Raw genomic sequence first — 25,421 nt, 5'->3', positions numbered from 1 at the left:
GGCCTAAGACTTTGCTGATTTTACTTGTACCTTGTGCTACACTTACGATTTTTTTGCGCCTTATTGTCTCTATTTAGCTCTATCCCCCTTCCTAGTCATGGTTCCATTTATAGAAGACTCATGATTTGATTTGACTCATGGACCACTGGAATCCAGTATCCAAGACATTTTTTTCGTCGTTTCATCTCCAAGAAACTTTACACAGTTGTAATTGCGCCTTGTTCCAACCTGCCCAATTTTATTCTCGTTGCTTATAAACTCAAAACGTGATTTTGGTCGCTTTAGAAAGTTTCGTTCGTCTAGGTACTTAAAGTTGATCCCAATTCGTTGGCTTTGAACCACTTCGTCAGGTTCTCAAACCCAGAGTTGCATTCTACCTCCATTCATTAGAATCGTTGCCAAAGAGCTCCCGGGTTGCATCATCTGCAAACTTTGTATCACATTGTGATGTACTCATGTCCATTGATTTGGCTTAAGATTCATGGCTTATCTTGGTTCCTGTATTTGCTAAAAAAGCACTGAGCAGAACAAGCTTTTGCTCACCCAGAACATGAGGAGTTACATGTGCATGAAACAGGCAATATATCAATATCCAAATCTGGCCATCAGTTAATGTCAGTATCTATCTGATCAGGAAAAAAACAGAAACATTTCCAAGCTTCAATAATCGATTCTGTTAAAAATATTATTCTTCAACAGGAAGAGTTTCATAACATCAACCGATTTTTCGTTTATTGACGTAGCTTTCTTCATTCACAAGCACTTCAATTCAGAAAGACTTAGTTCGGGGTCAACAATCATTCTTAGCTCTCACTGGGCGTGATCTGATATCTTCGGTACACAATCAAAACATCTTTTACTTGTTTATCATTCGTGACCGTCCACAGGAACATGTACAAGGTCAGAAATGTGGGGAAATGGCCGCTTTGGTATAGAGTACGATAGTAGTAGGTTGCATTTTTAATCTTTTTTCATTTTGCAAGCGCACTTTTTCCATTCAGTGCACTTAGTGTAATGTTTCGTTTTCGTTGGTAACGGTCTCGGAATGAGAAATGCCCTTGATTTGATCCTCGTTCCCACAGTAATAATGCCAGGGATCCGCTAGTCCCGGTAGGAAGTCCGCAGCGATCTTAGAGTGCTTTTGGGTGAGCTAGATCCTCGGACGTAATGAGCCGTATTGACCATACCTGGCAATCCTGGATGAGGACCTTGGGGGCTCACGGGACGAACCATGACCGGTCCATAGGTGCTGCCAGACAATTGGTACAAGCTCTCAGATCGACCGCTCTGCGACAGAGTAGATGATGGATGATCCCGCCGGATTGCCGCATAATGCTCTTCATACTCTTCCTTGCGAGATCGACGGCTGGCAAATATACAGAGGACACACACCACGAGGATACAGAATTGAAGGAACACAAATGCGGCCGCAGTGACGATGACTACGGTCCAACTAGCACAAAAAACGTCATCCGCCTCGAACTCGCCTTCAACAAACACTGGAAAATACAGATTCATTAATGGTTGCCTTGTTATGATTTTGCGGCGCAGAAAAGTGAGATCTTTGCTCAAGTGACATATTTGTGCGACAGCTGAATCAACAATGCAAAACTTGAAGTTTTACCTCATTTACAATGTATGAACAATGATGGCTTTTAAAGAAAGAGAGTCTCACATTTGAGGGAGAAGCAAATTGAGATCAAGGTCAGTTACCTCCATTGCCGGCCGTTCTAATTTCGGATTCGTCCTTGAACTCGTCCACTTTGGTGCCTGAATCCACGCGGATCTGCTTCCTCAGGGGAGTGGCGAAGTAAATGATCTCCTGGTTCAAATCCGGGTCATACACTAGCTTTTCAGCCAGTTCCTCAGGGATCTCGGTTTTATTCGAAGTGTCACGCCTTCTTCGGCGCTTTCCAAATGATTGCACGCCCTCTCCACAATCCACCTAAGAACGTTTCTAAGTTTTATACCCAGTAAGGATCAAGGGGTGGGGGCATAGGCAGTTATTTAGTTGTCTTAAAAATAATTATTCGATTTTTGTAATTTTTGGTACACATTAGTACTAAATGGTTTGTCGTGAATACAAACAACTAAATAAAACGTCCAATTCGTTCAGTAAATCAATTGCAAGATTTGCATGTTGCTTTATCCTGTGAGATTAGATTGCAACAATAAAACTCACATAATTCTCTACGTAATTGTCACTAATACAATTCTAGGGCACGAACTGAAATGGTAAAATCGAAAATATTTTGTTAAATTCTTTAAACCTACCTGTTAAAAGATAATAAATTTAAAATGAAAGTATGAAATTAAAGATGGAACGGTATAATACAAGAAATGAAGTCCATAATTGAACTAGGTATGCAAACTAGTAATGGTACAATTTTGGTTGAGATAAAATACGATAAAACACGTAATACATTTAGGACACCATAACTTCTAATTTGTTATCATTGTCACGAGCAACAAAAATACCACAAGTAAAATCGTTGTGTAAAAATTTAGCTATCTTTCCCAAAACTTCACTTTTTTGAAACCTTTTTCTGTTGGTCGATTTTTGTTTATTGCATTGTCAGCCTTCATTTTTGAAAGGCTTTCAAAGCGACAAATCACTGCAGCTTAAGTGCAAGCAAACTCTCTCAGTTACAAGCCTACTTAATTTAGTGAACATGTTGAGTAGTCCAGAGTATATTTGTGGAAAAAGCCTCTTTTTTTCGTTTTTTCGACATTAAAAGGCGCTTATAGTTCATTTTGACAGTTTCTTTAACTCATCATTAGACCGTAGAAAAAGGTGAAAATATTAGCAAAAAAGGTAAGTAACAGGTGCCAAAAATGGACAAAAAGGGAGAAACAAGGTAACAAAATCAGTCGTAAAAAGGTGAAAAATAGAGTAAAATTTTCAAAAAAACGTAAAAAATTTAAAGTTTGTCAAAGGAGTGCTCAACAGAAGATAACATATTTTCTCATTTGTTGAAAAAAATCATGGCAATAAAATAGTAGATGCATGGTTAGATGTCATGAGATTTTTGTCCATTAAGTCAGTTTGGATTTGGTGCAAAGTGACCATTTTTTTATCTCATCAAAAGGTTTGCTCATATTTATAACCATATTACAAGTTTGTTTTCCGTTTTTTTCAAAGTTTTTTTTAACACGTGAGCATGAAAAATTTAGGTGATTTGGCCAAAATTTGGCCGAAAATGGTAAAAACCCTGGTTTAAGGCTTTTAACTTCTTTTTTTAGGTCTACTCATCACGCAATTGGAAAACCTGTTGATTAACTAATTATGAACACTCTGCTAATGTGGATGGGACGATCGATTTTATCACTTACGGGATTGCAACGATCCTGACAGAATTGAACATTCACTTGAAAGTTGACCACTGAAGTTTCACTGAACTTGAATGCCTCAAAGCGGCCGAGCAAGGCTCCGGTTTCCTCTTCCTTGCGCAGTCCCGGGAAAACCGGGTCGGTGGGACAACCCCTTTCATCCAAGAGTTTGATCTCTTCATCATCCAAGCCACTTTGAGCGATTAGATTCCGGGCGAAAATGTCAAAGATACTCTCGCCATCCAATTCGATACGTAGGAACAAGGGCTCGCCCAATTTGGTGCCCGTGATATCCTGGCCCTCAGCATTGACGATACGCAAGAGAACTTGAGGCTGAGGAGCAGTCCCATTGACAATGGACGTGGGGATCCCAGGATCGCTTCTGGGATCGGACGGGTCCCGAGGGCCTGCCCCGTCCACGGTTCTATAAACATTTCTGATTTAGAAGACGTGGAAAGAGAGAAAGTGGGTCGGATAGCCAATGGATGCAAAGGTCGAGAGTAGAAGGTCGGGGTTAGTCGTCAAAAGAGGTGGTCGGACAGAATGAAGTGAAACGTAAGAGAAGGACAAAGGAGAAGAACAAAGGCTATTATTATTAGTCAAACAATTCACATGCAACAATACAATCAACGCATACACAGAGACCATGCCAACGAACTTAAAGAGCAACAACATGTGCAAGCTGTCCTATTTGTGATCTTGGAAGATGATCGAAGATATTTCAAGCGATATTTGCGGTTTCTAAACGCCCCCTTCTCAACATGGCGGTGTTGTGAGAACAACTGCCTTCACATATGTATGTATGTTAGTCATTTTTCTTCCAGTCAGCTAATCGGTCATGCTTGAGGTAGTACTGTATTCTACTGGATGAAGATATGAAAGAGAAGAAAAAAAGTCTAATCCATCATCACTTACTCGGCAATGACGTCATAGCTGTTGGTGACCACCTTGTCGCCCGCAATCTCGAAGAAGCAGTACAATTTGATAGCTCGATCGCCTTTCTGCTGGATGATTGGATGATGTTGGACCACGATAGTATTGGTAAACACGCCCTCGGCCTCGCGTTCCGTGCCACACCTCTGATTGGGATCTTCATACTCAAATGTCAAGGCCGTCTGCGTGGTTCCCGTCCCTCTAATTGCACATTGCTTTGGATTGCGGAAAGCAAAGAGTTTCCCCGTGAACGCCTCCTCTGTGTTCAGAGTGATGGTCATGGACGTGGCCGTGCAAACCAGACTCACTGTCAAGAAATCAAGCGATCAGACCTTCTGCTGGAGTCTGTGTAATAATACCCAGAGGGACATGGAAATCGGGGTGCGTTTTTAAGGTGAAAATGCCAAGTGAGTTTTATGGTCGTTGTGCGATAAACCCTCATGTCTGATACAGATAGACTCACGGTTAAAGATGGGTGCAGTGTCATTGTAGTCATAGTCAAAGAGATCTAGAAGATGAAGAGAAGACTCGGATGGAAGACAAGACGGGTTACCAAAGTCGTTGAAGGCGTCGTTTGAAGGGTGTGAGACAATAGCAAAAGATAGAAGGACAACGATTGAAGGCTAGTCTGTGTGGAATAAGGGACAAGGTGCTCAGGAACCATAGTATACCTTCATCGTCAATCTGATTAGACGGAGGGGTCTCCTCGCTAGTCTGTCGGGGAAATCGCCGGAGATTCCCCTCTGACTCATTAGTAGTAGTAGTAGTAGTAGCATATTTGAGGGGATGCATAGCTATAAGAGATACATTCGTACAAATGGACATTCAAGATGGTTTTTGAAATCGATTGAAAGATGTTCGAGACAGAAGGAGCCAACGAGCTTGGACAGTTCATGTCATGTGCAAGAAAAACCGATCATTCTTTTGGCACCTCATGCATTTCGAGGCCAAATACTTACAATCAACACAGGGTGCCCGTTGGTAATAATTGGCCCCTTCTCGGATCTCGAGGGCCGTGGGTCCGGCTGAAATGTTGTCATCCCCACTCAAGCGACACACTGAAGTTTCCGGGAAAAACGTATAGGACCGGCAATTGAACACAATCGTGCTATCGCACTGTTTCTCGCACTAACATTTGAAAGAAATACTGTACTGCACACTGCACTCTGTACGTAAATTAGTCAACAGATCGGGATTTCGTACCTCGTCTTTGGAGGTGGCTTTACTCTGAAGATCCGCATATCCGAGATCTTGATTGTCGTACTCGAGGTAATGGCAAGCTTGATCGCTCGTGGGCTCGGGTTGGCATTGGTTTTCCAAGTAATCCACGTCGTCAGTGGTGGGTCTAAAGCGAATCGAAGGGGTTACTGTATAACCAGATTGGTTCTCTAAATATTGTGGCCAGTCGAAGGTGTAAAAAACGAGGTTTTCCGGGGAATAATATTATATTGGTACCTATAGGATGCGGGTTGCGATCTTCGGGTTTGTGTGGAGAGACGGCAGACCTTTTGGGAATAATCATACTCGATCGATCGGCAAGGCAGCTTTGTCTCATCCAGACATAAGTCTTGGCAAGTCACGCGGTCTCCCACATTCTCAATGGTCTTATCGTCGTATCCGTCCAATTCGAAACCGGGAACGCGTTCAAAGATCCAAGCCTTATCACAGCCGGGCCCTAAACATGAGAACAGAGTTTCAAAAGCGAGGTAAAGAAAATCTTAATGAGATGCATTTAAAATGACAATAACTGCATTGTTGTGTAGTGCAGAGGCGTACAATTTTCACTATTAAGATGTATGGCCAAATCTGGAGGCAACGGCATTATTGCTCATTGAGATCTTCGTTTAACTTTAAGATCATTTAGTGAATAGATTAGCAATTAGATTTAAGGTCGAATGTCATGCATAACAAATAGAAAATGAATCAGATCTATTTGACTCTTACCCTTTAGGCAGACTTTTTCAAAGTAGTTAGATTTTACAGTTGTTGGCACGATCTTTGCACGAATGTCCTCCACATTGGTCTCCATTCGATAACAAGCCTCATCCTCATAGTTAATGAGAAATCCGGTGCAATTCGGAAATGATCGGCAGCTGAAATCATGTTGGAATTGTCATATATTAACCAAATGGCTGTCATTTAGATTGTCACTAAGTTTATTCCACATGCTCGTTGGCATGATTAATGTGGGAAACAAACTGCAGATTTGAAAATCATTCCATCAAACGACAATGCGAGCCTCCTTGTTCAGCATGGATGTCTAAGCAAATGATTTGACCACGTGAAAGAGTGTTGGTTTGATTTTTTTAAAACACATTGACTGTACATTTCAAAACGGGGAAATTTGAGCTGAATTGCCTTCCATCGTCACCAGGAATATATTTTGAAAAGAAGGGTTTGTTAAACTCTTTTTGGGCCGAATAAAAAAAAATGTTTTTTTCTCAACCAAAAGGTTAGTTGTAGCTCATGAAAATTAGAGTTAGAAAGAGGATTTGGATAAATTTCTTTGAGGGAGTTGGATAAATTTCCTTCAGAATCGTTTTGATTCATTTCAACAACTTTTAGCCTTTTGTTGTTATGAGGGATTAATACATCAAAATGCACCAATGAAAGCCGACTTTTCAATAACATTCTTAGAATGCGTTTATTTCCAAACTTGTAGCTCCTTATTCAAGACATTCCACAACAATCGATTTTAGTCATTACTCGTGAAAAGTAAAGACATAAAATGTGCAATCTGGTCTGTTTTTTTGCTTTCACAGAATACATCTTCTTGGTTTGAATTTTCACAGGCTTTTCCAATCGATAGAAGAAATGTAATCCAGTCCCCAATACCATTGAAATGAAACATAGCATTTCGTCTTGAGTTTTGGTGAGTGGCTTTAACTGTGTTTAGTTACAACAGGGAACCAGGTGTATACTTGTATTGCATGCACATACGCATATGCAGTTGTCCTGTTCTCTGTTTCTCTATTGCTCTCTCTCTCTCTATCTCTCTACCTCTCTCTCTCCTAATCTTGATCTTGAATAGAACGGACGTGAAGATACAACCTTCCGTGTATATTGGATTAGGGGTGTGTCCTTTGGGACATAACAATGTACTATATCTGTAGCATTCCATGCTGAACTTCATTCATCCCTTTTAATTTTCATCTTAACCATCATATTCAAATAATGGTCTGCCAAAAAAAATCAAATCCTGTCCCGCCATAGCTATGAGCCACCTCTATTTGCTTTGTATTGCTAAATCTATTTATATCAAAGGAAACAATGCTAGAAATAACTCAAGTGGGATTTTTTTTTCTAGAGATCCACAATTGTGTCACAATTTATCCAAATAGGAAATATGAAAGCCAATGAGCCATGAAATCAGAACATATACATAGATGATCGGCCATCTCACAGTTTCGACAATTATTCATTCATCTAAGTTTTTCTGTAGCTCCCGAACAAACACTTGAATTTGCGACCCTTATGGCGTTTGTCCAGATTCGCGGCCATTTATGCGGGGCATTTACCAGCTTGTTTGGCACGCAAGATCATATTGAATGACAAAGACTCAAACGTTCTTTGGTCTCGTTCAGAGCGCCAATAAACCGATTTAAGAGGAAGTGCTACTCAACCAAGCTCTAAGACAATCAGTTCATTGCTCGCCTTATCTCCACATTTGCATTGGTTTTATACCTCGTTGGTTAGACAGACCACCTACAGAAGCTGAAGCCCTTAAACGGTTTTGCATAAGCTGCATCATACCTCAATGATTGTAACCAATGGTTTAGTATCAATTTGTCACTGGGGATGAACATATGGCGACCCTGGAGGCGCGGATAGTTTTCGTGTTGATATTCGCGTTTAGCCTGTTGTTTTGCAAACAAAGGGAGATCATCGAACTTCCGAAGAGGGTCATGCTTGCATGAATCTCAGATAAAAAAGCATAAGTAACTTTGAATTCGTTACGTAATACGAAAAGATTGTTACTTTGCCAGACGAGGAGGCACCCACCATTATTCAATGAGCAATTCTTTGCCGCGGTGCCAAACGACAAAACGGAAGCAGCGAATTGAAATTGAGATAGATTAGTCCTGGATGTTGAGTAATTACCCCTGGGAATCAACAATTGAAGCATTCCGGAGGTCAATATGCCTACGTATCTAATGATGACATGGAACATAAACAAAGAAGGGCGAAACATGGATGCAATTAGTAGGAGACCTCTTGAACTATTCGTCTGTCGTCATTGGGTTTGTCACAAATCGTTCATTCGACAGACAATATCGCAAACTCATCCATCCATCCCATTGAGAGCCGGTTTGTTTTGTCTTTGTCAAGAAGCGTTGCCGTTTCTTCGAATCCAATTAAGCCAACTTGAGGCGACCAAAATAATCGATTGTCGCGGTCCATTGTGGCTCAATGAAATCTTGTAATGAGTAGAACTAATTGCAATCGGAAATTCTTAAAGCAGTCTCTCCCTCCTATTACATAATAGACAACAAATTGTGGGTGAGATCGAGAAAAAAGTTCGCCAGGGAAGATGAGTAATGGGATTTTAATGCTGAACAATGTAAGGATTGATTGATAGATAGAGAGTTCGACGGGCGTTGAATGAGGGATGTGGCCACTCTAATTCCATTCAAGGCCGTTCATGACTTTCAAGAGTTCCGAAGCATTCCCCAGAACTAATAACTGGATGGACGGACAAACGCCTTTTTTGAGTTGAATGAGTCTTAAATTGAGAACGAGTTCCCTATACTCTTGATGGGCTTCCATTTCGGTGTTGTTTTGAACATGGCTCGACCAACGGGCTTGTTGGCGTATTTCCGTTTCAGAAACTGTCGGACAGTCAGCAACGGCAAGAGGATAACAGTCGAGCACGCAATGAGAACCCCCATACCTTGGAAAAATCCAGGGAATACATAAGCAGACTTGTCCATATTCACTCCTTCTACTGGTTTAAACTGGACCCATTGTCCAATGAGGATGGCAAGAAGGATTAAGGGCGTTATAACAGTCCAACAAGCGGTCCAATACAATCTAACCACATTTGGCATACGCATTCCCATTTCTTGGATGTTGTTAAAAAAGTTGTTGAACCCATAGACCCAGGCAATGAGAATCACCTCCAACAAAGCAAATAGGATAATGTTCCATGAGGCGCAGGTGCTGTCTAATAATGTGAATAGGTGGATGCCCCCCGGGAAACACATGGGAATGCCGCAGAAAAACCCTACCAAGCAAGTGGCAGCCACGGTGTGACCTTTGTAGGGTCGGAGGGACTTGAAGTGGTCCATGGCCGCAGTTGTGAGAGTTTCCACCAAGGTGAACATCGAATCCAGTCCCAAAGTGATGAGCATGACGAAGAACAGAAGGGCCCAGAAATGCGATCCCGCCATGGCCGAAACGGCCTCGGGGAAGACCACAAAGGCCAAAGAAGGACCCCCAGCTACTACATCTTTAATGGCTAGGTTCTTGATGTGGGCCATGAAGCCCAGAATGGAAAATACGACAAATCCAGCAAACACGGAGGTTCCACAGTTGCAGAACGCGATCAGAACGGCGTCTCGATGGCAATTGTTGTCGAAGCGGTTGTAACTTGATAATGTGATGAGACCGCCGAAGGCTGGTCCTAAGGAATAGAATATCTGAGTTGCAGCCGCTTGCCAAATCTGAACATTGGCTAGTTGGGAAAAGTCCGGGTTGACATAGAAGTAGATTCCCTCCAATGCCCCAGGGAGAAAAATGCCTCGAACAAAGAGGATGAACAGTACCACGAAAGGGAACAGCGCCGTAAAATACACCACTTTCCCAGAGGATTGCACCCCCTTGATCAGACTTCCGCCCACAATGAACCAAGCAAAGAAAAGGCAAAGCACAAGGAGCCATCTGATGCTACCATAGTTGCAGAAACTCGTGTCCCAATCCATGCCCAACAGACCAACATTGAAGTAGTCTTGAGGTGCCGAGACGGAATTGTTCTGGGCGTTGTTCAAGGTGCCATTGTCGAAGCACGCATCTGAGGTACAACTGTTCCATGGCAGGTCTTGGAAGAAGTTCAGACTTCCCGCCAAATAGTAGATGGCCCACGCAATGATGACATTGTAATAGATGGCCACGTAAAAGGTGGCTCCCATCATTCCGAAGCCCAGACCTTTGAAAGCTGGCGCTAAGCGGCCGAATAGCCTCGTCGGCCCAGCCCCAGAATACTGGCCCAAGGCTAACTCCATGAAGAACAACGGCAATCCAACGAAAATAAGCATGAAAGTGTAAGGAATTAGGAAAGCGCCTCCGCCGTATTGATAGGCCAGCATTGGAAACCGCCACACGTTGCCCAAGCCCACGGCATAGCCTAAGGCCGACAAGAAGAAGTCGCATTGGTTGCCCCAATTCTCCCTCTCTTCGGGATCTTTGTCCAAGTCAGAGAGTTTGACCTCCTTGGGGTGGTTGATGCTGATCGGTCCACTTGAGGGTGAATCTTTTTCAAATCCTTCATTGGTATGAATCTCCTGAGGCTCCTGAGGTTGGATCTCCATTTTTAAGAGTTGTCTTCAGAGGTCAAGTTGTCAACGACTGAAACTAATTTACGCCCAGGTTGTTTGAGCCGTGATTCCTCGTTAGTGTCAGAATGTCAAATGAGATATTGCAGTACTGCACTTCCTTCAAAGCTTATCAGATAGCCCCAGGCATTTCTAAGAAATCCTTCGTTAGTTAGTTTATCCAGGTCAATTGACTGGACCAACTGGATTTCCCTTCCCCCCCACTCACCACCACAATAGTTAGATGGAATTAGGGAACCCCCACTTTTACTGTGGGGTTTTCCCAATCAAGGTGCAATTCATGACCCCTTTTACTATTGACGAAAGAACATTGCTGCGAGACGCCTCAAGTTTGATTTCGTTAATTAATTGGTATCTCGAGACGCATATTTCGCACAATGCTTGGCGATAGTTGAACACAATTAGGGATGAGTAAATGGGTAAGAAGGCTCCCCAAATGCAATTGCAAAGCCAAGAAGTACTTCAAAATCTTAACCTCGTCTTGGTGGATGGTCAATCATTGATTGATTCAGGCACTGTTTTGACAGGGTTTCTCAAAACAAAGACAAGCTCTGATGTCAAGCAATCATGTTCAATGAGTTCACACACATCCTAATTTGATTGGCAGATTGCGAACGGATCCCGTCATGAATGTCTTTCCACTCAAGTTCTTGACAGCCCTTCAGAAAGAATTTGTTGATAGACTTCAATAACAACAGGCTCATCAAGATTAACATCCCTTCTTAGCCCTCCTGAATGAATGGATCTTCAAATCAATGACATGTACTTTTGATGTGCGAAGAATTTCCAACCGTATATATTGCCATGATTCCTGTCATTTTCAAGTGCAACAGCAATTTGATCTCTATCCACAAAAGCTTGTTGTATTTGAGGATGCATCAACACCGTGGCCAACTTGATAGATCGGTCTAGAATCATTTTGTATTCGTCAAAGGTATGAAAAACAAAGTGCGCGTAGATATTGTGTGCCGTCCAAAAATCGGCAATACTTATTAATGCGTCCGTTGAATCTGTTGGTCTCCGCTAAGATCCAAGTACAAAGGCGTGTTTTGTAATGCTCAGAAGTGAACGTATAGCACAGGCAATCCTGGATTTTGGACATAAACGTGATTGCGCCCCGAGGAAATGGTAATCTATTACTGTTCATGGGCTGTTCATTGCTCCACTAAAGCCAACCTTGGAGTGGAGGAAACATATTTCAAAAGTCCAGATCTAAAGTGTCGAACTTTTCGCTTTGATTCCTAAACTCGAGTCGAGAAAAATGCTGTCATTATTTAGGTTCAAATGAAGGGAGATCATGCTAAGGAGCATGTACCTACAGTTGTATGTATGGCACTACCTAGGACTCTAGACACCTTCAAGCGGTCTGATAATGATGCATATACTACATCCTCACATTAGGGAGTTCAACGTGTAGAAATAATTAATGATGCCCTTGCACGACTCCTCCGTGATCAGGGCTCCTGGGAATACAGGGTTCGGAGCCCTAATTGCATTCGATAAAGTACCTTCACAACACTTATAAAATGGAGAGCACAATTGCTGGACGAGTTTTTAATTGAGTAAGAAAGAGTCTTGTTTTAAATGACCTTGAGCGTACTTGAAGCCGACTTGCAAGAGTGGAGAATGCAAGGAGATAGCAAGACAGGAAATGGTGTTCTCCAAGGGCCTCAATTACGACCGTCTTCGGCCATAGCGCACCCTCCATATTAATGAATATGAGCAATGATAAATTTCATGGGAGCCAAAAGTCAAAGGGTAGACGGATGATTACCATGAGCAACACAAAAGAAGGTTGATAGTTTGCCATTTATAAATAGGGTCAGGTCAGTGTTACGTTTGAATAGGCCGACCAAAGAGGGACCTTTTCCGTCCAAGTGCTGGATCATAAATCATGCGATTCCATGACTTAATGCACTGAAGATGGTGACAAGTCTGTCTCAGTTGCGTCTTATACGTTTTGCTCGGCGAAAACACGTCTTTTATAGTGTTGAAAGAGAGGAAAATGACTTTTTAATTAAACGCTCTGTTCTTGTTCATGTGATGATGGTAACCTTTGAATTACTACCTACATGTGTTGGAGGACGGTTTTGGGATAATTTCATGCTGAATAACTTCATTTTTTGGTTATGGAGAATCCCGGCAAACGGTTTATTTTTTTTTTATTCATCCACGTAATGTGTAAAAATAGCCAAGGATAAATATTGCTTACTTCCTCAGTATCCTCTGGATGCTAATAAAATCAAAAGTCAGGAACTTTTTGGAATCCGCTTTGAAATACCTTTTCTTGCCCTGAATTTCGCATTTTAGCGTCGAAAAGGAGATAGAAGTCATTTTATGCGTTTCTACGCATGCAGTAGCAGTAGGCTTAAAAAGACTTCAAAATTGATGTTTCGGCTATCTTTTCTTGTTGCATAATGCAATCTTGGAACACAAGCTCATTATCTCGTGCAACTAACTGACTTATTGAAAAGTCACTCACACTTTGGTGCATTGTCCCATTTTGTGGAACCAATTGGTATACAATGGCCGACTCGATTTTCTAAACTGCTCTGGTTTTAATCGTTGTATGAAATGGTTTGTGCGGATTAAGTTCACACATTCCAGATCTGACCGAATGTCCCTCTTCCCTCTAGAAATGATGTGATCCGAAAACGAAGTCAAAGTCGATGTTCTTTACAAAGAGTAAAGACGAAGTAATAAGGAGGGAAGAATCATGTGAGACATACCCATAATCTTGTGTATCGATTCAGATTATTGATTCATCAATTTCCCTTAGAGCTACTATTTGTGAGGGCATTAAAAATATGGCTATTGCCGTACCACCTGCACCTTTCAAATGCAATATTTTGCCTTATTGGCTGATCAACGCTGTATTAAACAACACAATAAAGCCACGTCGGTAGTCTTGGACATCCCTCTACTGTGAAAGAAGATCTTCGAAGCAACTCCCCGTTCACCAACCGCATACCTCGTCTGGTTTTGCGGTGATGCCATTGTTCTCCTCATAAAAGCAAAAGCCTTCCAATTTAGTTTTAATCATGAGCAAAGAATTGCAAACATAATGATGATGATAGCGACCAAAAAAGAAGCATTCGTTGCAGGCCTGATGATCTAGCTCTATTGATTCAGATTGGTCCTCTGGCTCTAGATTAGCGGCCTATCAGACACTCTCAGCACAATGAAGAATGAAGGCGAGGAGATTGTCCATGTAGGTAAACGCAAACCGTGAATGACATTGGGATAGCCCGAGGGTTTTTGCGATCTTTTGTCAGGCTCCTATCCTTTTCCACATCGTTCAAAGACCTTCCGGCCAATGTTTGTAATGTTCAAGTGAACGTTGGAATTTGTCTCTCTTTCCTCGCTGACATAGAGAGGAGTGGTTTGGATGTGCTACATACGTATTTACAGAGAGTATGAGAAGAGTATAATTGGATTCCTCTTCAACAATGAGTGATTGAATGATGAAAGCATTTTGAACCCCTCTTCTCATGGCGCTGTCTCTCTCTTTCTCACTCTCCATTCACAACAATGACTGGAGATAATGACTTCAATTATAGTTGGGTGATACTTGAGAGAATCCCAACGCCATACATGGGTAAACAACCAATCAAAAGTGGTATTCTTAGAATGTTGATGAGTTGTGAAATTGATTTATGTTAGCGAGTGAATTTGTTGGCTTCTCCAAGAGAGTTTCGTGGCAACACTGTAGACGGCATCTCTGTTGTACCATCTCTCCAACCCGTTCGTGCCTTTCGGGCCCCTCGCTCTAAATTGGCTTTTGTTGCATTTAATGAGTGTAATTTGGGGATTGCTTTCCCCCTCTCTTTCTCAATGAAGTAACCTCTTTCGTTTCCAGCTTGGTTCATGCGTTCCTCACCGGCAGTTGAACAAAGTTTTGACTTGAACGAGGAGACAGTTGACCATTTCAGGACTGCCAAAATATCTTCAACCCTACCGAGTAGCCTTTCAAGAATACCCGTGGCAAAGCATGGATGAGTATGATATATTTCTCATGTCTAATTTGAAAGCGTCATAGGGCAATGATTGAGGGCAAAGTGAGTAGCGAGAGAGTAATGTGGGGCCCTTGAAATTGCCTCGTATTTTAGACTTTGCCATCTCAGTCGTATTACGTAACAGAAAACTTTCGGCTAAAGAGGACTTAGAAATTGGTTCATGTCGCTCACTTCAGTTCAAAACAACTACCCCGCATTGTTCAATTCACGCACAGTAAAAGATGACAGTGTGCCAGTGGTGATCCCTCCTCTACGTACTTAGACTGGAGGCGATCCGTTGAATTGAAGCTAGTCATGCACGGTAAATTGGATTTCCGAAGCGTTTCTTAGCACGATTGTTGATCTCCTGAATCATTTTTATCGTGGAAAAATAGATTGTAAACCACCGATCACCCACCGTTCGGGAAAAACCGGAGAAACAATTAGCCGATGACCGTTTTTTTTTAATTTTCGTAGTTTCCACCGGTGTTTAGAGTTAAAATTTAATGCCGTAAAGACGCGTGTGAAATGAAGCGAAAGATATCTATATTGTACGAGTTTTATAACCCTGTCTCAGAAATTTAGTGCTCAGGTTCTCAAAAGGCATTCACATTTTTTCCAACCAGTTAACAACTCCCACTCATTAAAGAAAAACACCATAATCACCGAACAAGTCCAAAAAAAAAGTTTCATCTTCACTCCCGCGAAAACGTTTAGCTTGTTTCCTACGCCAAAACCACAGGATGGTTTTCGGTCATCCGGTACTTTACTCTACGTACAATGTACAGTGAGAGCTCGTGGTAGCATTTAAATGTGCAACCAACACTCACCGATTATTGCATTCTGCGGTAACTGTGTTGCCAATGCTGGTATAGAGCTGTCGTTGACGAACTCCGTTTATGGTAACGCCAGTAACTTTGTCAAACGTCTCGATCCGATTAGAGCCCGGACAATTTTGAGCTGGAACAACGACGTAAAAATTAGCATCAATCCCACTCTATGAGAAATATAATTTCTTCATACCATGCGAGATCTTAGTGTGAGTGGCCAATGATACAACCAGGACAAAGACAATGTTGATGCCGAGTGGTCCCATGGCGGTTTTGATTTAAACTGGTAGAAATGCAAATGTGACACTAGGATTTTATTCCCATTCTCGGACGGGCTCGGTTTTTATCCCCTTGTGATGATGAGCCTGAAAGTGAAAGGATATCCGTGATTGGACCTTTTCCAATATTGTCTGGCAAATTAAATGCCATTCCAATTTGCCCTTTCGGTGCATCCTCCTCTTCTTCTTTTTCTCGCTTGGAGCACGTGGCATTATTGATATATCTACGTCGGGTTTGCATCACGGGCAATAATGCAAAATCGTTTGTTGCTAAACCCTATAACCTCGAGGGGGAGAGGATCGAACTGTAAAGAAGGTGTTTTCTTGACGTATCATCCTACTCCTTTCATTGTTTTGTCACGGTGCTTGACACACAAGAATCTTCGGTGTGAACGGTGTCATTCACCCTCTCTAATACTTTATGAACGTACAGTACTTTACAAACATCTCAAGACAATAGTACACTCTGCGTACGTAGTAAGTAAACGCAGTGTTCATTCAACTGATTGATGATTGACACTCAACGGGGCCAATAATACCGTGAGTACTTGTAGAGCTTCGGAATCGAGGTTCTTTTCCGAAAATCGATGATTGGCACAAATCAAATTTGACTTCGACCCTGCCAGAAGTACAGGGGTACTTACGCACAGTAGTTTATTGTCGATCTTGTACCAATGGGCGTAGTCAGGGATATTCAAAAACACAAAAAATGCTTCCTATTTGCTTGATGAAAGAAAAATCATGTAGTGTTGTACTCTGTGAGTAGGACGTACTAGTACGGCATGCATGTGGAATCTTGATATTCCGTCAATATTTGACATTGAACTCCTTTCAATAACGAAGAGGAGAAAGAGATAAACTGTTGAGCTCAGGCTATTCACGCATACATTTGAATGTGGGCCCTTTTCAGAGGAAGATTTCCTGGTTCTCAATCCACCTCCTCGTCCTCCTCCTGCTTTGAAATCAATGGAGATTTGGAGGATACCGAATCATCATTCCCAGATTACGGAGATTGGTATTGATTGGAACGGGAAAAATTAAAGATTTGCAGGGATCTTGTCTTCGGGTCATTAAGCATTTCCTCTGATATATTGAGATGGTTGAACCATGGTTTCAAGGGTAAACCATTTGGATCGTAAGATTTAATCGGTTTTGGTCCCATTGAATGGTCTAAGTTTCTGCTGATGAGTGTCTCAAATCCGGGATTAATATTAATACGGGCGCTTTATGCCAGCTATTTTGAATATAGTATGTAGCTAAGCAGCTTGTTTTCTCGATCGTCGAATGAACATTGAAGTTCAGTCAGTAATAAAACTGAAACTAAAAATATAAATATAAAAGTAACACAAGTAATTTACACCATCTTTTAAGTTTTGACAAGAATATTACAGCTCAAATTATTTTTAAACACAGAGTAAAGTAGTAAGAACATTCAAAATTTTACTGAAATAGCAACCCTTTTTAACTTGATGACATGACATGACATGGCAACAATAAAGTAAAACATGCAAATTAGTTGGAGAGTATTAAGATCAAAAGCATACTTAAAAACAGCGAAATTTCAAAATTGTCACTAATATTAGCCCTGGACAAAAGGTTCCCCTTTTCTAGATGTAGTTTCATTTAGAGGAGTTAATTTCCTATACAAAACATATGGCGGAGGGTTAAAACATGGGGATTCAAGAGACTAAAATGACAAACAGAGTCTCATCTTGAAATAATCAGCTAAATAGACATTGATGTATTTACTCCTAGACACTTTTAGCCTTTTGGACTGCTAATGATAATGTTTTCTCCTCTTTTGTTTGGACTTCCATGTCAAACACAGTAAGCTACGCTACGGGAAAAATCTCCGTTTTTCTATTAATAGAGCTTCACCAATGTAAGGTCTAGAAAAGAAAAGTTTTATTTAATTCACTTAACACGCACAGTACGTACTTTGGGGATTTGGGGATATGTGACATTTCTAGACTGAGGATTGCACCATGTAGTTTCATAATGAATGAATCCTTTTGCATGAGACTTGGTCAAACAATATCATGATCAAACATACGCATATACTTACTGATTAATTTAAGAATACTTTCCGAGAACCCCAGTTACCTCGACGGTATAATTTGCTTTCCTCAAATATCCCTTCGTAGAGAGTATGCAGGTTTTGTTCTTTTTTCCCAGTAGCCTCTTTTAAGTCAAACAGTTTTTGCCTAAAATTTCTGATCAACACTACAATCAAGGCTAGCCAGATCTGCCAACTGTAATTCGTTCGTGGATCGGATACGTATACATATGAATTTAAAACTTCATCAGATTTATAAGATATTTTTCATTCTGAAGTGCTGGGATTTCATTGCAGTAGATGCAAGTCAGTTGATGAGTCGGACTCATCATAAGAGTTGCCTTATGACGGGCTTTAATATTTTGGCCACGGATTTGATTATGCCAACTGAAAGTGGTTGGGCCTCGGAATAACGTGAATGTCAAAATGTGCTTCTTGTGCTCACTGCAATGTTTTATAGAGTTCCTCCTCATCTTCGGAAAAACGTCGAATCAATGTTCTAGAGTGCTTTAGGAGACGCTTCAAATCCGCAAATAATAAATACTGTACATTTCTTCGGAGGATTAAAGAAATCTGCAACTTGGAGCAATTTTAAATGTGACCTAGACAGACTTTGGTTTTTTTCGGGTCTCATTTCTTCCCATAAACATTTCACGTCGTTTTAATCGATTACTGTTTTCCATTTAAAATGAGCATGAATCTTAAACGTGCTCTAAAACTGCCATTTTCAATCTTGGTATGAATTGGCCACGTGTTTGTTATACTAATAATAGTCCTCCCAAATATAACATTGCAGTAATGAAATGGGTGAAACTTGCGTTGTTGTGTGTCAAGTACACTTTTTTTCTCCTAAAATGTAGATGAATGCATTCGATAGGAAGGATTGCTATTGCCAAACTCCTAAACAAAAATGATAACGACAACTTCCGCCAAAGCAGCATGATTTGAAAGTGAAAAACTTCTTAGAGTAGTATTTAAAAAGGCAAAATGAAGGTCAGCGTGGTTTTTGCAACAAAAACTCAAAAGCCGATATAAGATTTAGTAATCTTAAGCAACATCAAATGTCATCAAAATATTTGCCATCTATTTTCTACCGTTGCTAGATATATATGTTCATCAGAAACTCCGTGTAATAATTCCATTTTAAGATGCAATTCCAGGACGCGTGTTTTCATCCTTGAAAGGATTTTGATCTGAAGCACAGAGTCTTTTACGCAAGAGACCATTTCTGATGGACCAAAGATATGCGGATTGCATTTGTACTTATATTCCATCAATATCTTTGCGCTAAAATTTCTCGTACAGCGTACAAAAAATATTATACATTGAGAAAAATAAGTTTCATTTCTTTCGGAAATAGTGTTTTCAATCCACCAATGCCTGGTAGTTTAGACCAATGATTCATCCCAAAGAGCTCTAGACTATCGATTAAGCGCACAACAACCCTTCTACATCATGTCCAACAATTACGATAGGACTAAAAAACTTGTCTAAGCATTCCCTTGTTTAATGACTCACCAAAATCCCCCTACTTCCACTCCCGAGCTCTCCAAGTCACTCAATTTGGATTCGATCGCACAACACCTGCTCTCATTACACTTCCTCCGATGCCGAAAAAAGACCGTCTGTCTTTTATGTCTTGTCAGTCTTCCCCACCAAAATGACACGGTATTCAAAAAGAGGATGTGTTCACTTCGGAATCCAACTCGCGACTGAGGATGAGTCCAACCACCCTTCTTATGGTGAAATGTGGTGACTGTTTGTGCTTGCTTCCGAAAGCAAATCAGTACGAAATCATGCACCTTTCTCGGATCGAAAAACTATTGAGGTGCTCTGAAAAAACACGATTTTTAGGGAATTAAGCGTGCGCACGCCGCGCGTACCCATAGTTGCCCTGGCGGAACTGCAGCGAAGCTTGACGAGGGTCTGGAGGATGATTGGCCCGTCCTGGCGCCATTTGCCGGTAATCCAGAGGAAGGCCAATGCGAAACCATTTGACGTGTGTCGAGTGGATGGCTGCTTGATTCTTTATTTACGCTTGGTTGGAAATTACGTAAAGGTAGACAAGCGTGTCGTTACGAGGATCTGTGAGTGTGTGTTGGGAGCTTGGGACCGGAATCAACATGACAGAGGGTGGTTTGGCATAATAATAATTCACGGTATATTCACCCTTTCCCAGGGACTGCCTTGCCGCCCTTTCTTTCCCTTGGAGTGTGTGAGAGAATAAGAGGTGAACGATTAGTCCCAGGGGAGAAACGGACCCAGTTTGGAAAACCATGGCGTTTTGGAATCAGAAGTCAGAGATGTATGTAGTATCGCGTTCATTGTTCGTCGGCAATTTTGTAACCTTGTTTTTACTTCGAAAAGACAGTACTTCATACTTTTCTGTTTCCACCTGAATGCGAGTCTTTCCAATTTTGCTCGAATTCAATCACATTGTAAGGAAAAGTTGAGTTGTGTACAATCAATATCAGACAGACAGGTTCAATCTAATCTTCTCCAAGGGTGTTTTGGCGATTTTCATCCTCGGCAACTTGCATAGCCTGACCTTTTTTGGAACAGTTTCCAGGTGTTTTGTGGGAATACAAATGGATGGCTTAAACGCACCCTCAATTGTCGGCAACAATTTCCCCACGATGGCTAGTTTATTTTCAAGGGATTTGCTGGGGTTTAAGCGCCTTACATAGAATGCGAGAGGGACCAGTCCCTGTCTGAACCCTTGAGCTCTGAAAAGAGACGCCATTAATGATTCATGTGATGACTGATGACTCCGAGAGAAGTGGAACATTTGCAATGCGTTTCCAGACGAAAGCGAAAGATTCCACTTTTCGTCTGTAAAACAACGTCTTTCATTAAAAGTAAAACGGATGATTCGAAGCGCTCTGACATTTCAGTAACGGTACTTTCAAAGTTGAATCTAAATCACAACTTCAGTAATATATTAGCATCAAGTACTTTGAAACACAAAGGATTGTGTTTTTTTGTATGTTTTCGGTAACCATGAATAAGGATGAACAGATGCTCATTCTGGGTAACGTCCCAGCTTTAACTCAGAAGTATGACCGTTTAAAAACGATTGCCTCAGGCCAGTTCTTCATGGCGGTTTACTCAATCTAAGCATAATAAGCTCAATTGACATCTGAACTCATTTCAATATGTTCTTTCAGTTTTGTGCAGTTTTATTGAACACTTTATATCTGAGCGAGAGTCGCAAAGAAACATAAATAAGTAGGAGCATTAGATTAACTTACCACCGTTTTCTGTGTAATCTTGCTCTTTCCTTTTTGTGCGCATTAGTATATTTTTCATCATTCTAGCACTTAATTTTGTATAAGATATATTATTCTGGTGATATGAAATGTTCTCTTCCAGGTACATTGCGGGAGCCATTAGGAGGAGAAGTTGAAACTAATATGGTTACATTTTTGGAAGCTTTGTGTGGGAGGAACGTTTTTCTTTGCAGCCAAATGTAAGATCGCAGTGGTCGGGTAAAGGTCTTTCTATTCTACTACTGGGTTGCGAAGAGTAACACGGTATTGAATAGAATTGGGTGAACAGACGGATAAAGACTCGTAGTTCCTCAAAATATTTTGGAAAACTCAATGGCCATATCCATTTGAAGGTTCGTAGGGAAAGGCTTTCAAAGGACTTTTTAGTTCATAGATAGGATCACGATGCTCAATCTGCACAAGTCGCTTATTCAGTCACATCTTGAACTTGCCACGCCCAATCGAGCTCCAATGAGTTCAGCAGGTTTGCAAAATGTCGAACAGGTCCAAAGATGTTTGACTGGGAATATTCCCCGATGGACAAAAACATATTGCTCGGATCTGGAGAGACTCGAAAGGTTCGAATAGACAATATTTACACGTAGAGAAGACACTGTGTTTTCAAAAAATAGCCCTGAGCTTTCTCCTAATAATTGTCCCTGAAGGCAAATAAAGATCATGAATTTTTCGACCTTGAATTGCTGGGGATTACATTCCCAGTAGCGGTAAGGTAGTCCACAAAATATCGCTTAAAATCTTATTTACCTTCAACATACGGTTCTCTAGGGAAAAGCAAAAGCGCAGTTGACTAACTCGGACTCGATCCCAATAATCATCCCCTAACCCAAAATCTTGTTTTACCAAAGGACCCTAATGGCAGCATCGAGCGCAGAATCACTTCTGAAATTCTGAAGCATATAATCATTTTTGTGAAGCTTGCCCGAATTTCCTTCTTAGCACTAGCAATGACCATGGCCGAGCATGGTAAACGTTATTCTCCACCGATTAGTTGGCGGTGCTACTTTTTTTAAACTTAACCTAACCTTATCAAACCTAACCTAACCTTACCTAACCTAACCCAACCTAACCTAACACGATATTAATAACCCTTAAACTCTCTCTCCAAATCTTTCTAACAGTTTGTCACAAATTTAGAAATGAGCACCGCCAACTAATCGGTGGAGAATAACGTTTATCACCGAGCATGCAAGGTGGTGAAGAGTTTGAAATGCCGTCAGTTGTGTCANGCTTGGTTTTGATGAAAACCGTAACAGCACGGCGGGCGAAAGCAACATCACATTGCATGGTAAGATTGGCTATTTCCGTCAATTTTTGCCAAAGTCTGCTGTACGGCCAAGGCGGGAGGCTGATTGATTCTGGCATCCGAGCCCTTCAGGGTTAAGATCTTAAGGACTTTGACAACAGAGAGTGCCACATTAGGTGTCAGGTTTTACAAGCCAGAGTTAGGAACCGTAGCATCTGGGATCTGTAGGGATTGAGCGAGACGTTTGTTTAGGTTGGGATTAGGCATAAGCGACATGACGATTGGTCAGCAAAGGATCTTTTTTTTCTATCTACGCATTCATTGGAAAGGAATTTCAGCTACTATGACGTGAGAAATCCGTCCGTTCTTGAGGCATCTGAAGCTCAAGTAGTCCCATCAGTGCCTTCGATCATCGTACGAAAAGAATAGAGTGCAGCAATGCCATTGAACCGAGGATCATCACACTATTTCAGATGACTAGACAAAATGAAACCCAGCTCGGTGGAATCGAGATCTAGAAAAACTGCACAATATAAGTTGCGAGAGAAGTGTTCTGGATTTCCGTGCCCAATTCCGACCATCGCCATTCCTCGATTGCCTCATAGAAGCAGTTCAGGCTCTCCACTCTAATGTTCAACGTGACACGAACGTCCTCACCCAACCCACCTGGGGCCACTTGCACCCTTGAATCCCAGCCCTAACTTCCATGGTCCATCTGACATTTGCCGCTTTAACCCCCTTCCAGTTTTCCTACACCACATATCGTGACGTGCCCACTCCACACCTGATTGACAGACAGACAGACAGACAGACGGACAGCCTATTATCGAGTGTCTCTTCTTGGTCGAGCCTCTGAGTTAGTCCGTGTGAAGTAAGCAGTGGAGCAGCTTCTGAGCAATTAGTCTCTTTCCATCCATCACCGAACGGCCTCCCGAGTCCTTCCCCTCAGCCCTCGATCCTCTTCCCGGCCGCATTGTCCCTCACGCTCACCTATGCCCTAATCATCGTCATCGTCATTATTATTCTTATCGGTCTCCGCCTGCTGTTAAGCCTCAGCCGTAAGTATCGGTTTCTTAAGCACGAGATACCAATGGTTGAATTTGGGCATAATGTCGTTTCATTTTTAGATTGACCACAACATGGCTGATGTGGAACCACCGCCTCCGGTGGAGGGTGGTTCAGCCCAGGCTGATGAGGCCGGGCCAACAGCCGCGCCGCAGCCCGCCCCGGCTCCGCCCCCGGGGCCTGTATTGATGAATGCTAATGGGCCTCAGTTCGTGCGCGACCCGTTGTTGAACGTGCGAGACCGATTGTTCCACACCCTGTTCTATCGACTCACCCTGGCCTATGCCCGGATGTGTCCCAAACCCATTCGGCGGATCATTGAGACCATGATCTTGGTCAAGGTCCGGAACCAGATGCTGATGCTGGAAGATAACCATTTGACACTGACATGATGGAAGGTTTTATTCTGGTTTACAGGCCATTTTGTGCTTCTTGATGTTGATTTACATTCACGTGACGTTCTCGCGGATCCCGGTGCATTGCTTGGAAGGGGTCAAAGACACTTGGCCGCGGGATGGCATCCTCCGGGTGGAGATTCTCCGGAATGCACCTCCCGGTTACGATCTGGAACAAAGCTACGAGAAAGAGCGACGCCTACAAATGAGAAGTCAGCATCAACAAGATGAATTGGCCATGATTTTAGCCGCTTTCTCCAGCCATGGGTGAGTGCGGTTAGTTATTTAGTCTTGATGATCGAAGCCAGCCTTGATCCGATCAAAAGCCGCCGATGAACCCTTCGCTTTGGCGTCCGCTTCGGTCTGAATAATAAGAAAACATGCCTTCAAAGATGGTTTAATACCCAGTCTCAAAGGAAATCCTTCACAGTCAGTCAGCTTCAATACGTAAATTTGAACCGCTATCCCAAGATTTGATTAAATAATTAACATCCTCGATATTAACAAGGTCGGGAGTAATTTGATCCTACTTTGGTGCTAGAATTGATTGGGGCTTCCCTCCATCTCATGTCTAATTTTGAAGAATAGGATCGAACTCATCGACACGCTGGAGAGTCAAATGATGGCCGAGGTTTTCTTCTAGGATTTCATAATTTCCCTGGCCCGTCTTTCTAATGTCAAGGAATCTGGAAGTCATGCAAACTGGACACTTTTCGAATACCTCAGAGTTTTCCATTTTCTTCGGAGCCTCTTTGACCTCTTGCCATTCATTAGGAATAACATCCAGAAGGGTTTGAACTGGTTCATCTAATCTTGGTGCTTCGCTAGGATTCGATGTCTGGTCGTTTTGGACCTGTCTGTTTTCCCGTCTGTTTTGGCGGTAAAGGTAGTAGGTGCCCAATCCCAGGGCGACGCCCACACCCGCCCAAGAGGCGTAATAAGGTCGATACCCCGCTTTGGCCCGTTTGTCCATGGCTTATGGAAAGGAACTCGCCAGTGAATTCGATGTCCAGGTTAAAATCAGGAAACGATTTTCAATCAATATTCCAATCGCTTTCTATGAGAATGAAAATCATGTTTTTTGTTAGGGCAAAGATACTCTCCTAAAACGTCATTGGTGGACCTTTAAGATGAACACACATTTCGTTCAACAGAATATTCCACAATGTGATCGACTGCTAAAGTAAAAAATAAAAGTGATTACATTACCATGGTTGAGGGGCTTCTTCCTGCAAGACTGACACTTGCTTGGTTTTCTTCCAGGATTGTTGAGGACTTCTTCGGTGAGCGTGAGTCCGAAAGTGGTACTGGCTCGGGTGATACCCAATCAGCTGGACTATCAGATGAGAAGCTTGGTTTTGATGAAAACCGTAACAGCACGGCGGGCGAAAGCAACATCACATTGCATGGTAAGATTGGCTATTTCCGTCAATTTTTGCCAAAGTTGTAGTCTGT

At 41.9% G+C, this 25,421-nt stretch overlaps 4 protein-coding genes and 1 long non-coding RNA gene across 10 annotated transcripts in view; 2 read left to right on the top strand and 3 right to left on the bottom strand.

Annotated features, from left to right (window-relative positions):
* Window positions 1–717: 717 nt before the first annotated feature.
* On the bottom strand, window positions 718–19,906 carry LOC131890668 (uncharacterized). Of its 4 annotated transcripts, XM_059240093.1 has the most exons (14): window positions 19,492–19,906; window positions 15,833–16,004; window positions 15,640–15,769; window positions 6,208–6,356; window positions 5,719–5,938; window positions 5,467–5,608; window positions 5,223–5,391; window positions 4,935–5,057; window positions 4,727–4,771; window positions 4,246–4,570; window positions 3,334–3,754; window positions 1,714–1,945; window positions 1,625–1,652; window positions 1,361–1,499 (listed from the first exon to the last, which is right to left on the bottom strand). In XM_059240093.1, exons 2-13 carry the CDS (start codon window positions 15,903–15,905, stop codon window positions 1,630–1,632), a joined length of 2,052 nt encoding a protein of 683 aa, XP_059096076.1. In that variant the 5' UTR covers window positions 15,906–16,004; window positions 19,492–19,906; the 3' UTR covers window positions 1,361–1,499; window positions 1,625–1,629. The 4 variants fall into 4 exon arrangements, with proteins under 4 accessions (XP_059096053.1, XP_059096063.1, XP_059096070.1 ...); XM_059240070.1 differs by lacking the exon at window positions 1,625–1,652 and having other exon boundaries at window positions 718–1,499; window positions 19,492–19,858; XM_059240080.1 differs by lacking the exons at window positions 1,625–1,652; window positions 4,727–4,771 and having other exon boundaries at window positions 718–1,499; window positions 19,492–19,857.
* On the top strand, window positions 1,499–4,713 carry LOC131890728 (uncharacterized). The gene is made up of 2 exons (XR_009374341.1): window positions 1,499–1,704; window positions 3,244–4,713. It is a non-coding gene; the product is annotated as an uncharacterized LOC131890728 (long non-coding RNA).
* LOC131890694 (sodium- and chloride-dependent glycine transporter 2-like) lies at window positions 8,791–10,986 on the bottom strand. The gene has a single exon (XM_059240104.1). It carries the CDS (start codon window positions 10,788–10,790, stop codon window positions 8,988–8,990), a length of 1,803 nt encoding a protein of 600 aa, XP_059096087.1. The 5' UTR covers window positions 10,791–10,986; the 3' UTR covers window positions 8,791–8,987.
* A 3,154-nt stretch (window positions 19,907–23,060) lies between the features above and the next one.
* LOC131890654 (membralin-like) overlaps window positions 23,061–25,421 on the top strand; it is a 10,380-nt gene continuing 8,019 nt past the window's right edge. Inside the window, exons 1-4 of one of the 2 annotated variants that reach the window (XM_059240053.1) lie at window positions 23,061–23,564; window positions 23,634–23,912; window positions 23,989–24,233; window positions 25,230–25,375. In XM_059240053.1, coding sequence (XP_059096036.1) covers window positions 23,646–23,912; window positions 23,989–24,233; window positions 25,230–25,375 — 658 coding nt within the window. In that variant the 5' untranslated portion in view covers window positions 23,061–23,564; window positions 23,634–23,645. The remainder of the gene's footprint in view (window positions 23,565–23,633; window positions 23,913–23,988; window positions 24,234–25,229; window positions 25,376–25,421) is intronic. The other variant, XM_059240061.1, reaches the window with a different exon arrangement.
* On the bottom strand, window positions 23,956–25,025 carry LOC131890715 (uncharacterized). 2 transcript variants are annotated; one of them, XM_059240124.1, is made up of 2 exons: window positions 24,688–25,025; window positions 23,956–24,350 (listed from the first exon to the last, which is right to left on the bottom strand). In XM_059240124.1, exons 1-2 carry the CDS (start codon window positions 24,937–24,939, stop codon window positions 24,252–24,254), a joined length of 351 nt encoding a protein of 116 aa, XP_059096107.1. In that variant the 5' UTR covers window positions 24,940–25,025; the 3' UTR covers window positions 23,956–24,251. The 2 variants fall into 2 exon arrangements, with proteins under 2 accessions (XP_059096107.1, XP_059096113.1); XM_059240130.1 differs by having other exon boundaries at window positions 23,956–24,329; window positions 24,688–25,020.

The sequence above is a fragment of the Tigriopus californicus genome, chromosome 2, assembly GCF_007210705.1.
Source record: "Tigriopus californicus strain San Diego chromosome 2, Tcal_SD_v2.1, whole genome shotgun sequence".
NCBI classification, from domain to species: Eukaryota; Metazoa; Arthropoda; class Copepoda; order Harpacticoida; family Harpacticidae; genus Tigriopus; species Tigriopus californicus.
Note: the sequence above shows the minus strand (reverse complement) of the source record. Positions and strands in the feature narration are given on the sequence as shown.

Coding starts and splice junctions, on each gene's coding strand:
- LOC131890694 (XM_059240104.1), bottom strand. CDS start 10,790: ATGGAGATCCAACCTCAGGAGCCTCAGGAGATTCATACCAATGAAGGA.
- LOC131890668 (XM_059240070.1), bottom strand. CDS start 15,905: ATGGGACCACTCGGCATCAACATTGTCTTTGTCCTGGTTGTATCATTG. Junction 5,609..5,718: donor TCGCAACCCGCATCCTATAG/GTACCAATATAA, acceptor GATTCGCTTTAG/ACCCACCACTGACGACGTGG. Junction 4,772..4,934: donor TAATCAGATTGACGATGAAG/GTATACTATGGT, acceptor TTCATCTTCTAG/ATCTCTTTGACTATGACTAC.
- LOC131890715 (XM_059240124.1), bottom strand. CDS start 24,939: ATGGACAAACGGGCCAAAGCGGGGTATCGACCTTATTACGCCTCTTGG. Junction 24,351..24,687: donor AGAAAATGGAAAACTCTGAG/GTATTCGAAAAG, acceptor CCATCTTTGAAG/GCATGTTTTCTTATTATTCA.